The following is a 12,972-nucleotide window of genomic DNA, read 5'->3' on the forward strand; positions in this document are numbered from 1 at the left end:
TGCATCAGAAAATCTAATATATATGAGTTAACTAAGAGTAAGGATAATTACCCGAACAAACTTATCTTGGTTTAGAAATATAAACAACAAATACAAATGTTTGGCAGATCACGAAACAATTTTGAAGTCAAAGCTACCTTGATTTACATAACCCCTTATCAAGTATAGGGCACTGCACGGTCTGCTTTGTCTATTTTTCGCTGCAAAGAAATCAGAAAACAACAAGGCCAGTAAACGTCAATTTTCATGAAGAACGAAAGAGAAAGAGATTCTTCCGTGCGGTTCCCTATAGGGGCACCTAAGCACCGTGCAGTGCCCTATAGTCACCTAAGAAAAACATACCTCCAGAAAAAAGCTACTTTGATGTTTTTTTTTTAAATTTTGTCACTACGTCGTGCATTCCGACGGTGAATACTTGGATAGCACGTGCTATTTGTACTGCGGAGAAATTTTTCGCATCTAAGAGAGCCTTGTAAAATGATCCCGAAATAATTAATGTATGAATAATTTATCTAATCCTGTTCATTTACTTGACAGTAAGATTTCAAAGCAAAGTGAAAAGATCAGTAGGCTTTGAAATTGAAACCAAATTAATCAAAAACAAATCGCCACCCTCCAAACGCGATGAGATTGGCGCCATTTGTATTTATGTAGAGAATAATACCACAAAAAGTAACTGTGTTTTATGTTTAACCTGCGAATCATAAAGTAAGATAAATGGAATACAAATCTAAGGGATCGCTTCTCAAGATGCGTATTGAACTATTTACAGTGGTAGTTTAGTCAATCAGTCTGTTTTAATTTAAATACTTAATTGAAAAATAGCTGTTCGGATTTTGATCCATTGATTCGAAATCCGTCTACGGTGGAAATGGGATGCTTAAGTGTACGGATTTTGAACTGGAAATAAAAAAAAAACATGTGGTTAATTCGAAATTCATCACTGATTAATTGTATAATCACCTTAAAGAACCTCACCCTAGAGCAGATAATCGTGGATATTGAGACAGCGATTTCACGAAATGTTGATCAACGGGACCAGAATAGTGTGAGAAACATCGTAGCAAACGCCATCAAAGCAGGACAGCATGGGATATCGAACAAAGACAAGAGGAGGATTTTTAAGGAGTTGAAGGAGAAACCAGCTTACTATATGAAGGCGGACAAAGGAAACGCAGTGGTGATAATGGACAAAGAGGGCTACGATGAACAGATAACGACAAAAATCAACGGAGGACCATACAGGCATTTAAGAGTGGACCCACTACCTGGACTAATCAGACTTACGGATAAAACGATAAAGGAATGCAAGACGATCATCGGAGAAACCCGGGTTAAAATGACGTTAAAATGTGTTACCAAGGATCAAAGGACTACCAAAGATACATAAGGCAGGTACAGAGATGCGAGAAGTAGTTTCATCAGTGGGATCCCCTACACAAAACTTGGCCAAGTGGTTAGTCAAGGAGTTCCAGAGTATGCCGAAGCCGTTCCCCAGCAGATCAGTTGTAAACACCCAGGAGTTCACCAAGAGGATATTGGAATCAGGAAACATCGGAGAAGAGGACGTCATGGTATCATTCGACGTAGCGGCATTGTTCCCAAGCGTTCCAGTGAAGGATGCTCTGAATCTTTTGGATGATTGGCTACTAGCACAAAGGACGGATACAGCATGCCGAGGAAAAGTAAAGATGCATCTCAAGCTTGCAAGATTATGCATGAATGAGAACTACTTCACATTCCGTGGGAGCTTCTACAAACAAACGAAGGGTGCACCTATGGGAAATCCGCTACCCGAGAAGTTGTGGAGATACGTGGACGACATTTTCAGCATTATCAACCGGAAAGATCTACCCAGGATTCTGGAAGCGATAAACAACGTGCATAAAGACATCAAATTCACCCACGCGGAGGAAAAGGAAAGTAAATTACCTTTCTTGGATCTACTGATTATCAAGGGAACAAATGCAACATTAGACTTCAAAATTTACAGGAAGCCCACCAACACCATGAGAGTCATCCCATACACATCAAATCATTCGTATCAGCATGAAATGGCAACTTTTCATCAAATGATCCACAGGATGCAGACGATCCCCCTGAGCGAAGAAGGAAAAACGAAGGAGCTACAACAAATCATGGAAACAGCGAAGATTAACGGATACAAGGAAAGAACAATACAAGCAATCATCAACAATAAGCAGAGGAACCTACGGAAAAGCAAACTGACACCGATCGATGAACCGCTGAGGAGGGTATCGGTCCCTTATGATCAACACATCACCCACCAGCTACGCCATCGACTGAGGAAATTCGGCATCGATTTAGTATTCTCCAGCAGAAGCAATCAACTGAAAGGCACTGTTGGGCTCTACAACGGATAGAGTAGAAATGTTAAATAAGGCAGAGGTTTATCAAATTAATTGTTCACAGTGTGATAAAGTATATGTAGGTCAAACAAAAAGATCGTTAGATGTCAGGTTCAAAGATCATACTGCAGAAGTAAGTAAGGCTAAGAGGGAAACTGATAAGGGATTAAATTATGAGTTTAGATCTAAGGTAGCTGAACATGTATATCAGGAATATCATTCAATTACGACATCAAACATTAAAATTTCAAGAAATGTCTCTTCTCCGTGGAAACTTGATGTTGCTGAGAGCTTGGAAATCTACCGACAGGTACAAACGCGGTTGTTGAATAAAGATCAAGGAAATGGTAGCTCCTGGCTCTTCTGAGATATATCTCCAAAAAGATCTATTATCTAAGTCATAAATTGATCTAGTTTTGAATAAACGTATACTATTTCAGGGTCTCCAAAACGTCCTGAAGTTTGGAACATGGATATATCCGTTCAACCAAGCCCTGAACGACGTATTCGTGCATCGTTGAACATCTCAGCAGGTCAATTGAGCCGATAGGATTTCACTCATTATTTCTACAAGCTACTACAGGCCTGTTCTGTTCTCCAAAACGGAGAGTTCCGAACATGAGATGAACCAAGTTCTAAATGATATATCCGTGCATCATTCCAGTTCCATCGAGCTTTTTTTTTCTTTTTTCTTGTAATTCTTTTACAAGCTACTGTCAGCGGACAGTGGAGTTGATGTTCTAAGACTCAATATCGTTGTGTTGGATTTCTCAAAAGTGGACTGTATAGGTGGTTCTTGGATGGTGTGGATTGTGGAAGCAGATCTGTGGATAGGGATTGTTGCTCGCGTCCCGCAGTGACGAAGCCGGGTGGGAGCAGGAGTGCTAGGTGACTCCTTCCCTGGATGGCCCTCAGGCTGTGAAGTCCCTGTGACTTCACCTCGATGGTGGTGGACTGGACCAGTCTCGCTCGACTGGCAGCACCTCAATTTCACTCAAAACACTAAACACTTTACGGAAGGGAAATGCTCATCCTAGAGCACCACGGTACTATGTGGGCGGACTTCAGGCTTTGAAACGAAACCACGGACGAAATTAACTTTACACTAGATTTATTAGCATTTTCTCTTTCACTAATTACACTTCATTAGACCGTTTGCCGGGTCTTATAATACTTAAACTCACTTGCCTTTCGCCAGGCTAAACTTCTTAACTATGCTATCACTACTTATCACTACCTTTAGCCAGGTCAAATTCAAATTCAATACTAATACTTCACTTGCCTTTCGCCAGGCTTCATTTCATTATTATACTGACTTTACTGCACGACGAGCGCGCTTATTTATATCCCTTTGACGCGCATTCCAGAAACATCACGCAGCACGTGGAGTATTCCAGGCGTACCGCGTACGTTATCGATGATGACAATGATGATTGATGATGACGATTGCCCTTGCGCGCCACTGCACGGTGACACATCTCTCGCATTCAGTGGTACTCACCGCGGCGTCGCGTCGATGATATGCTGACACTCACTCTCTCGCGTCGTCGGCGACGGGTGCTGCTTCGCTTGATGGATAGACGTCGTGTAGGTGCTGCTGTTGTTGTTTATGTTCCCATCGTCGTTCTGAGCGTCGATTGCATCCAACGATGATTTGAAGGCGCATGCTGTTAGTGGTTAAGAATTTCATCTTTCAGTCCGCCATGCGGACTGAACACGTTGAAACAAATGACGTTATACTAAAATATTTCCACGGTTACTCTGATAGTTCAAGGCGCCCTCCTTAGGCGTGCGGTAAGACGCGCGGCTACAAAGCAAGACCATCCTGAGGGTGGCTGGGTTCGATTTCCAGTGCCGATCTAGGTAATTTTCGGTTTGGAAATTGTCTCGACTGCCCTGGGCATAAAAGTATCATCGTGTTAGCCTCATGATATACGAATGCAAAAATGGTAACCTGGCTTAGAAACCGCGCAGTTAATAACTGTGGAAGCTGCGAGGCGGCTCTGTCCCAGTGTGGGGATGTAATGCCAATAAGAAGAAGAGGGTAGTCAAAGAACTTCTGTTCGACATCTCGGTACCGACTGTATTACATCTATTAAAAACGCCCTGGATCGCAGTTCATTTCAATACCAAATTTTCAAAACGACTTTGACCTATCCTATGATCCAACTTATGAATGATGTTAAATATGATATACCAGTGAGTCTATGACTTCAATCAACACTTGTACTATCCATTGCAGGCCTTAAAGGCTGGCTAAAATACCCTGGAAGTCGTATTGTTTAATGTGATCATCCAAGTCTGTTATATGCCTCAACAAAAAAGTCGCAGCTAAATTGCTCAACACAAACACCTCATTAGTTATTGTTCATCTAGCAGATATCTTGATCCTAACTAAAGATAATTTTAGAGGACCTTGGATATCTTCTTCTTTTTCTTCTTTTTCTATGGCTCTACATTCCAACTGAAACTTGGCCAGTTTTTTAATTTAGTATTATATTAGCATTTCCTCAGTTATTTGAAAGCTTTTGTATGCCAGCCTTTGCATGAGTATGTATCTTGTGGAGCAAGTACACAGAATACCCGAAAACATCCTAGACGGGACCGGATCTAACTCACCATTCCCAGATTGACAATCCTACGCCTATAATCTCAAGGCTATCTGCTGTCAGAAGCAAAACCTTCCAAAGGTTTAGGATATCTGGGTTATCAGGGCATAGTCATACTTGACCTCCAATATTTTTCCTGGGTTATTCTTCTTCTTCTTCTTCAATGGCTCTACATTCCAACTGGAACTTGGCCTGCTTTGCAACTTAGTATTCGATTAACATTTCCTCAGTTATTAATTGAAAGCTTTTCTATGTCCGCCATTGCATGAGTTGTATCTTGTGTGGCAAGTACAATGAATACACTATGCCCAGGGTGTCGAGAATGTTTCCCACCCGAAAACATCCTAGACTGGACCGAGAATCGAACTCGCCATCTCCGGATTGGCAAACCTACGCCTTCGCTCGCAAGGCTACTGCAGACCCCCATTTTTCCTGGGTAGTCAACATCAAGAAGAAACTACGGACCTAGCCTTCTGTGATTTGTCACAACCGAAAGGGATAAGGAGGTCAAGTATTGTCAAATTCATTTTTATATTATCAACGGATGTCACCCTATGTTAGGAAACGTTAATACATTATGTCATGCTTTTAGTGGGCGGGAGAAGGTTTCTTAAAGTGTGACTACTCATATACATTTTTTGAGATTTCATTGAAAAAGCGGGACAATGAAAGATTAAGGATTGAAAATGGTAGATTTTTGCGTTACATGGTATGGAGGTTTTTTTTTATGCACTCCTTACTTGACAGGAACCTCAACCAGTCACCATTGATGGTCAATATACATTTCCTATGTATGATAACTTTGGTCTCTTTTCACTAGCCCTTGTCCTACTAGCATGTTCACGTGGTTTATGGGCATTTAAAGCATTTAAAAATGTTAGAACCTGAAACCTAACATTTCCCCAGCAATATATTTTAAAAATTGTAAAAGAAAATTATTCCGATTTTGTCAACTCATCTTTTTTCCTCCTTCCTTGTTTCTTCTTAATTTTTCTATTTGCTTAAGTCTTACGTCTTCTCTTATTTATTTTTTCTCCTTTATTTCTTCTTCCACCTTTCTTTTCCTTTTCTCTTACTTTTTCTTCGTTCATTTTTCTTCCTTCAATCTTCCTCCTTCATCCTTATCTTTTCTTTACACATTTTTTTTTCTTTTCTTCTTCTTCACTTCTTCTTTATTATTTCTTTTTTTTTCTTTCTTCCTTTTTCCTTTTTGCTCCTTCCTTCTTGGTTCTTCTTTCCATCTTATTCATTCTTCTTTTTCAGTTTTTCCATTTTTCTTTTTCCATCTTTCTTTTTTCTACCTAAATGTCGGATTTAGGTAGTCAAAAAACCCTTCGACTGTTTTTTTTGCGTCTTGCATCTTACAGTGTTGTTTGTAATTTTCCAATGCACTCACCTTTTTTGGGTGCCCAGAGGGAAGACTCCTATGCACTCGGTGGACTATCCTTCTGGCCTCCCTAGTAGCACAGTTCAGATCGATTTGGTTGCAGCAACTTCAATGGGACTGGATTTGGCCGCATATGAGTCACAGTGACTAATATGTGACAAGTGTGCTTCTCGGGCTGAATAGTACGACTTGTTTCGTCCCACCACCAAATAACGACTTTTGGTCCTGGTCGAGAACTGGTCTGCGAAATGGAAAGACTAGTAGTGGGGTCGAGAACGTTTTTGGAGCAGTCGGAAAGCGTTAGCATGGTACCGTGTACCAACGTACCAACGCGCATCGGATACTGCTATCAAAAAACTCCCAGTCGGTGGTATCATAACGCCATCGCGGCCTCTTGAGGAGTAGGGTAGGGGTAGGGGGAGTAGCGTTGGTAGTAACCCTAATTGGTTGCTTCCATAGAGGTCAGAAGTAACCTTCCACTTTAGCCTGGAAAGGAGGGGCCGATTGATGGTGGTCACGTCAATAACGATGCCCGAATGGGCTTTGAAAAAGGTGGGTGAATCGTTAAGGGGAACTATTTCTGCTTCCTCAAAAGCATTTAGTAGGGTAACATCACGGCGCGGGAGTCGGACCTTGTACCCCGAGGTCGAGTAGTGGGCGTTGATATCTCCCAGTAAAAAAAGGGGAGAAAGGTGTTACAGGCAAAAGGTCAAACGGACAAAAGGTCTAATGACAAAAGGTCGAAGGAACAAAAGGTCAAAAAAGACAAAAGGTTAAAAGGGACAAAAGGTTAAAAGGACAAAACATCAAAAGGGACAAAAGATCGAACGGGATAAAAGGTTGAAAACGAACAAAAAATTGAAAAAGGAATTCTTATTCCTGCTTCTTCCAACTTCTTTGTTCTATTTTCTTCTTTCAGCTTTCTTCTTACCTCTTTCTTCTTCCTTGTCTCTTCTTCCTTTTCCCTTCTCCTTCCTCCGTATTCTTTCTTACTTCGCCCTTCTTTCTTTTTCCTTCTACCCTCTTCTTTTTTCCTTCTTTCTACATCCTATATATTTCTTTGGCCTTCTTCCTTCTTTCTCCCTTCTTCCCTCTTATTTCTTCCTTCTTCCTTTTACCTTCTCCCTTCATCCTTTTTTCATCTTCTTTCTTCTTTCTTTTTTCTGTTTCTTCCTTATTTTTTCTTCTCTCTTTCTTCTTTTCTTTTACTTTTCCTACTTCCTTATTTTTCCTTCCTTCTTTCTTCTTTCTTTTTCCTACCTCTTTCTTTCTTTTCCTCGCAGCTTTTTTCCTCTTCCTTATTCCTTTTACTTTCTTCTTTCTCCCTTCTGTCTTCTTCCTCCGTCCTTCTTTTTTCTTTGTTTTTCTTCCTTCCGTTTTCGGTTTCTTTTTCCTTCATTCTCATTGCTTTCTTCTATCTCATTCTTTATTCTTCGTTCCTACTTCCTTATTCTGTATTGAGTGCCTTTGTGTCACTTGTGGCCTTGTGTCACGGCTTCTGCCTCATACGCTCATTGTTAGCAAGCAGGATTCTTCATTCTTCCTTTCTCTGTAGTACGAATCATCCTTCTTTTTTCCTTCTTCCAATTTCTTCTCCCTTTCATCTACTTCCTTCTTCTTCATTCTTCCATCCTTTTTCTTATTCCTTTTTCCTTCTTCCCTCATTCATCCTTTTTCTTCCTTCTTTTTCTTTCTCTTATTCACATTTCTACATTTTGTCCCTTTCGATTTTTTTATCCTCTTCGACCTTTTGTCCCTTTTGAAGTTTTGTCCTTTCGATCTTTTGTCTTTCGACCTTTGTTATAGATTCATCGTGAATTCATTTCGCGCCGCACTCTAAATCGATTTTAGTGCGAGCTTTATGGTTTTCTCAAACAGTCACCGAAACGATGAATTTTAATTGTTTTTAATTCTCGAGCTTAGTTTCATAGGGGTGTAACTGTATTGATCGTTTTCTCCTTGTCGATGTTGTCTTTTTTATTACAACATCTGGAAACAAATTTGCCTGTAAAAATGATAATTGGATAATCCTTGTGAGTCTAAATTTCCAAATTAGGCGAATGTTGCACTGAATTGTAAGTTTCACAGGATTTGTTATTGACGGAGTTATGCAGACGCTTACAAATTTAAACCGGCGTGAGAAATTGTAGATCAGTGACACGACATGTTTTGAACTGCAACGTGCCGATGCAAAAGTGACAGTGGAGGGGTGTGTACATGTAACCTGCATTTCTTCAAATACTTTACATATATCATTCATCTGATCGCAGATAGTTTTGCTTGTTTTAAGGTTTAAGTTAATCGCTTGTCGTAGGGAACTTTTTTAAAAATGAAACTTGTTGTTCAGATATATTAATGTTTAACCTTCCATAATATAATCAGAATATGTCAAAACATTGGCATATTTCGAAATGTGTTCAACATATTTTTCATGTGATCAAAACAAAGGTTGATCAGCTGGAACAAACTGCGAAATCCATCACCAGTCAGAATCATTAATCATTTGCCATCTGCAAAACAGGGGCTGCGAGTTGAATGTCCAAATAATGGTTTCATTTGTTTCTTCCTTTCTTCCAGCATCGCACTCTGGGCGACCCAACGGAGGAAGAAGTTACCAAAAATGCGGCCGTCGATTCCGACGGGAAGCCGGTTCCCATCGGTGGCGGCGGTGCTGCCGGCGATGGCGCTGGCGGTCTGCAAAACCTAGTCAGTGATGCAAGTGGCGGGGCTGGGTTGACGACGATGGCAACCGGCGGCGATAGCAACAAACCAAAGACAATCGGTGCCATCGTGGCCCGACCCGATGGGCTGCTGAAGAACATCAAGGAAGAGGTGGAGGTCTCCCGGGAGGAAACCAAGGAGCGCACGGTGCACGAAGAGCGGAAGCACTTTGGCGATTTCACCGATGATGTGAGTACCCCAGTTTGTTCTTAATTCCATGAAACGAGTTGTTTCACAACTACACTTTCATCACAAGCTCAACGACCTCCATCGACCCTTAAGTAGGTCAATTACCAATCTGGAACCGCGAGCGGTAAGCTTCAATACCCCCGCGCGCAAATCTCAAGATCCAATTTAGCATTTTTTGTGCACGCTTTCCTTGTCATAGAAGAACCATCGTCTTATATAACAGCTCGGTAGGGTACTACAGCACTGACAACTGCTCGTTGGCCTCTGGAGATCACTCTGTCCCTTCGCCCCCTTCCGACGGAGATGCTGACGTAATCCCGTCGGGTCTCCCCAAGATTATTTCTGGCTCAGTTAGTCAGATGCATAACCTCCGCCGCAGTGTCTTGCGCTATGCGCTCGCTGTGTTTTACCACTTCACACTCCACCTCATGCGATCCGCGATCTGATTGTATGGAATCGATCGGATTAGCTTCTCGCGCACACGTTCTTCTTCGCGATTCGCCACGATCAGAGAGGTAGTGAGGGATCTTGGGACCCTCAGTCGCGCAAGATTATGTGATCAAACTATCGCCACCCCATGTTCGTGTGTGCCATTCTCCGATCACAAGCGCATCAGCTTCGAAGATCAGCCAAAGATCACCGATCACCAGCTCCGGCAGAAAAGAAAGAGAAACACGATCGTGCACCGATCGGCACACTTCGATAAAATGTCAATTCGTAGGGTCTGTTTTTGCCATTTTCCAATTATTTTCTTGACGAATTCACACTCATACTCTACCTCGTGAATAATGGGAATAATGCGCGGTAATGAAGTGAGTCAAGATTTGTTCCACCGGCGATCATGTCTGTTGTGCCGTTGACGATGGTGATCTTTGATGGTTCGTGTTAATTGGGGTCTCAAATTGGTACTGCGGGCACGATGGCCGTCATCGTCGGTTTGCTATCAACACACTAGAGCAGGTTTGTTGGCGGCCTTCGGTGAACGCTCACCACTTCGCGTTGGCATCAGTTTAACTGTTCTGTTAATGCTAGAACTGTTTTATTTTTTGTGGCTGTTTCTTCCTATCTAGCGAAGTAGGTACATAGATTAAGATCTTTGATTAAGTCGTAGTTACCACAAAAAAAAATGCCTCGAGTGCGTGGCTTGATGCGTTGTTCATGTAGGTACTCGTTGATCTCATTAGCTTATTGCAGCGATCGTTATTCATTCGCTTTAGTGGTTTTTGGTGTCGATAAAGCCAACGTAGCATCACTGTTGAAGTTGCCCACAGGGGAATTTTTCGTTTTTTACCATAACTGATTTCGAGGGTTCTTCAACCTGATTGAGTACTGAGATAAATTCATTTATTTCCGTATGCAATCCTTGAGAAAAGTTATGACTAGGACAATATTTCAAATCATCATGAATATACGCTATCTCAACTTCGGGCATGCGGTGATTTTTCACAATTTTTCAAACAAACAAAATCATAGTCACATAGTCACATCAAACAAACAAAATCAGTGAAACATTATTTATTTGGTGTACTCTAGACCAAAGGTTCCCAATCTTTCGGATATGCGACCCACCTAACAGAATCCCATATTGTTTGCGACCCACCAGGTACCAGATGCATTGATTTTGTGAAATTAGATAAAAATGAGTTCGTGTTAGATTGGACAAATTATAATAAATTGCTTTATATCCCATCAATGTATTTGTCAAAAATTCGTCAATTTTTTGGATTGGATGTGGATTGGATTCGGATGGAATTTGAATTGAATTTGGATTGGATTTAAAATTTATTCAGATTGAATTTTAATTGGATTTCGATTTGATTAGGATTGGATTTGGATTGAATTAGATTTGGATTGGATTTGAATTAGAATTGGATTGGATTTCAAATAGATTTGGATTTGATTTAGTTTGGATTCGAATTGGATTAGGATTGGATTAGGATTGGTTTTCGATTGGGTTCGGGGCTTACGTTTGGATTGTATAGGACTTCTTTCTACTTGTCCGAATATCGTATAACAAAAAAACCTCGTCAGGATTGTTGTTCTTTAATCATCCAATCATTAAATTAATGATTTCGTGTGTGTTACTTCTACGTGAAGTTAAACGATTTACAATGATATGGAAATGCTAATATCATCTTCCAAACTTGGACAAGCTCAAGAGCTTGGCAGAAGGAAGGTCGTGCGATATGTGCCATCACAAATATTGCCCTCCGCTCGCTTTCAAATCGACTCCTATAAAAACATTCTTCATGCCTGCCGTATCCTAACGGAACTATCAATTCTATACTTTCGCCTCTAATGCTATCATGAACATGTACGTCCAAGTTTGGAAGATGATATTAGCATTTCCATATCATCCAATCATTAGTTAGATCCTAATTCAAAATATGGAATAGATTTGTGGAACAAAATAGTAACAAAATAATGAATTAGGAATTTGTCTTTCGCGACCCACCACTCAACAGCCCACGACCCCCCTGGGGATCGCGACCCACAGTTTGGGAACCTCTGCTCTAGACTGTAGAGAAAAAAGTATGAAGATTTTTGTAGCGAATTTTGTAAAATATCTTCTTGGTACGTTGGATAAGGAACATCTAGAGGAGATTTCGGAAAGTTTTTTGATAAAAAATCAAGAATCCAAAAATGGTTGCCACAATGGTCTTTACAGCTCCCAGCAGATCTGAAAATATTTTTTTCATGCTTACTGCACCGGAGCAAAGATGAAAAGTGGTTTTTGATTTACATATCGCTTGCTTTTGAAGATATGTGCTCCTGAAAACCTAATGTAGTTTTGAAATTGGATTCTAACACGATTTACTTCATGGGGACATTAATTTTTAAATAAGTTGGATATGGTTTGGTTTTTCTTAATGTTCTTCTTCTTCTTCTTCTTATTAGCCGCCTCGCAGCTTAGTGTTCATTAAGCACTTCCACAGTTATTAACTGAGAGGTTTCTAAGCCAGGTTACCATTTTTGTATTCGTTTATCATGAGGCTAACACGATGATACTTTTATGCCCAGGGAAGTCGAGAAAATTTCCAATCCAAAAATTGCCTAGACCAGCACCGGGAATCGAATCCAGCTAACCTCAGCATGGTCTTGCTTTATAGCCGCGCGTCTTACCACACGGCTAAGGATGGCCCCTTAATTTTAATGTTACTTTAGCTTATTAGCATCGACTGTAGTGTTAATTCTTTAGATTTTATTAGAATAAATTTTTCGACATCGCATTCGATGTTTTCTTCAGGGAAAAATGTTTGCTATTACACTGAGAAAGACATCATACTCAATGTTGAAACGTTGAACACATCAGACTACATAGCCGTCTAGCCCTAAGTTACTTGTAAATGACTCAAGTATCCCAAAATAAAATATGTTTTCAGGGGATGCTGGAATGCGATTTTAGATGAACAATAGAATACTTTCAATGCAGAATCAAGACCCATATGGGCGCCGGCAATGCGAAGCTGTACTCGCGGATGCACAACATGTTAGCTTTGGGGGAGTTGATAGTAACTATTAGCGCTCAACTGCGACTCACGGGGGCGCCGGCAGTGCGAAGCCGTACTCGTGGATGCACAACATGTTAGCTTTGGGGGAGTTGATAGTAACTATTAGCGCTCAACTGCGACTCACGGGGGCGCCGGCAGTGCGAAGCCGTACTCGTGGATGCACAACATGTTAGCTTTGGGGGAGT

General features: G+C 40.9%; 1 protein-coding gene across 3 annotated transcripts in view; it reads left to right on the plus strand.

Moving 5' to 3' along the window:
• The window catches only part of LOC134206528 (uncharacterized), a 565,921-nt gene that overhangs the window by 261,323 nt on the left and 291,626 nt on the right, over positions 1–12,972 (plus strand). For all 3 annotated transcript variants that reach the window (XM_062682251.1, XM_062682252.1, XM_062682250.1), the window contains one exon: positions 8,943–9,275. In XM_062682251.1, the coding sequence (XP_062538235.1) occupies positions 8,943–9,275 (333 nt within the window). The remainder of the gene's footprint in view (positions 1–8,942; positions 9,276–12,972) is intronic.

This window comes from Armigeres subalbatus, chromosome 1 (genome assembly GCF_024139115.2).
Source record: "Armigeres subalbatus isolate Guangzhou_Male chromosome 1, GZ_Asu_2, whole genome shotgun sequence".
Taxonomy (NCBI): domain Eukaryota; kingdom Metazoa; phylum Arthropoda; class Insecta; order Diptera; family Culicidae; genus Armigeres; species Armigeres subalbatus.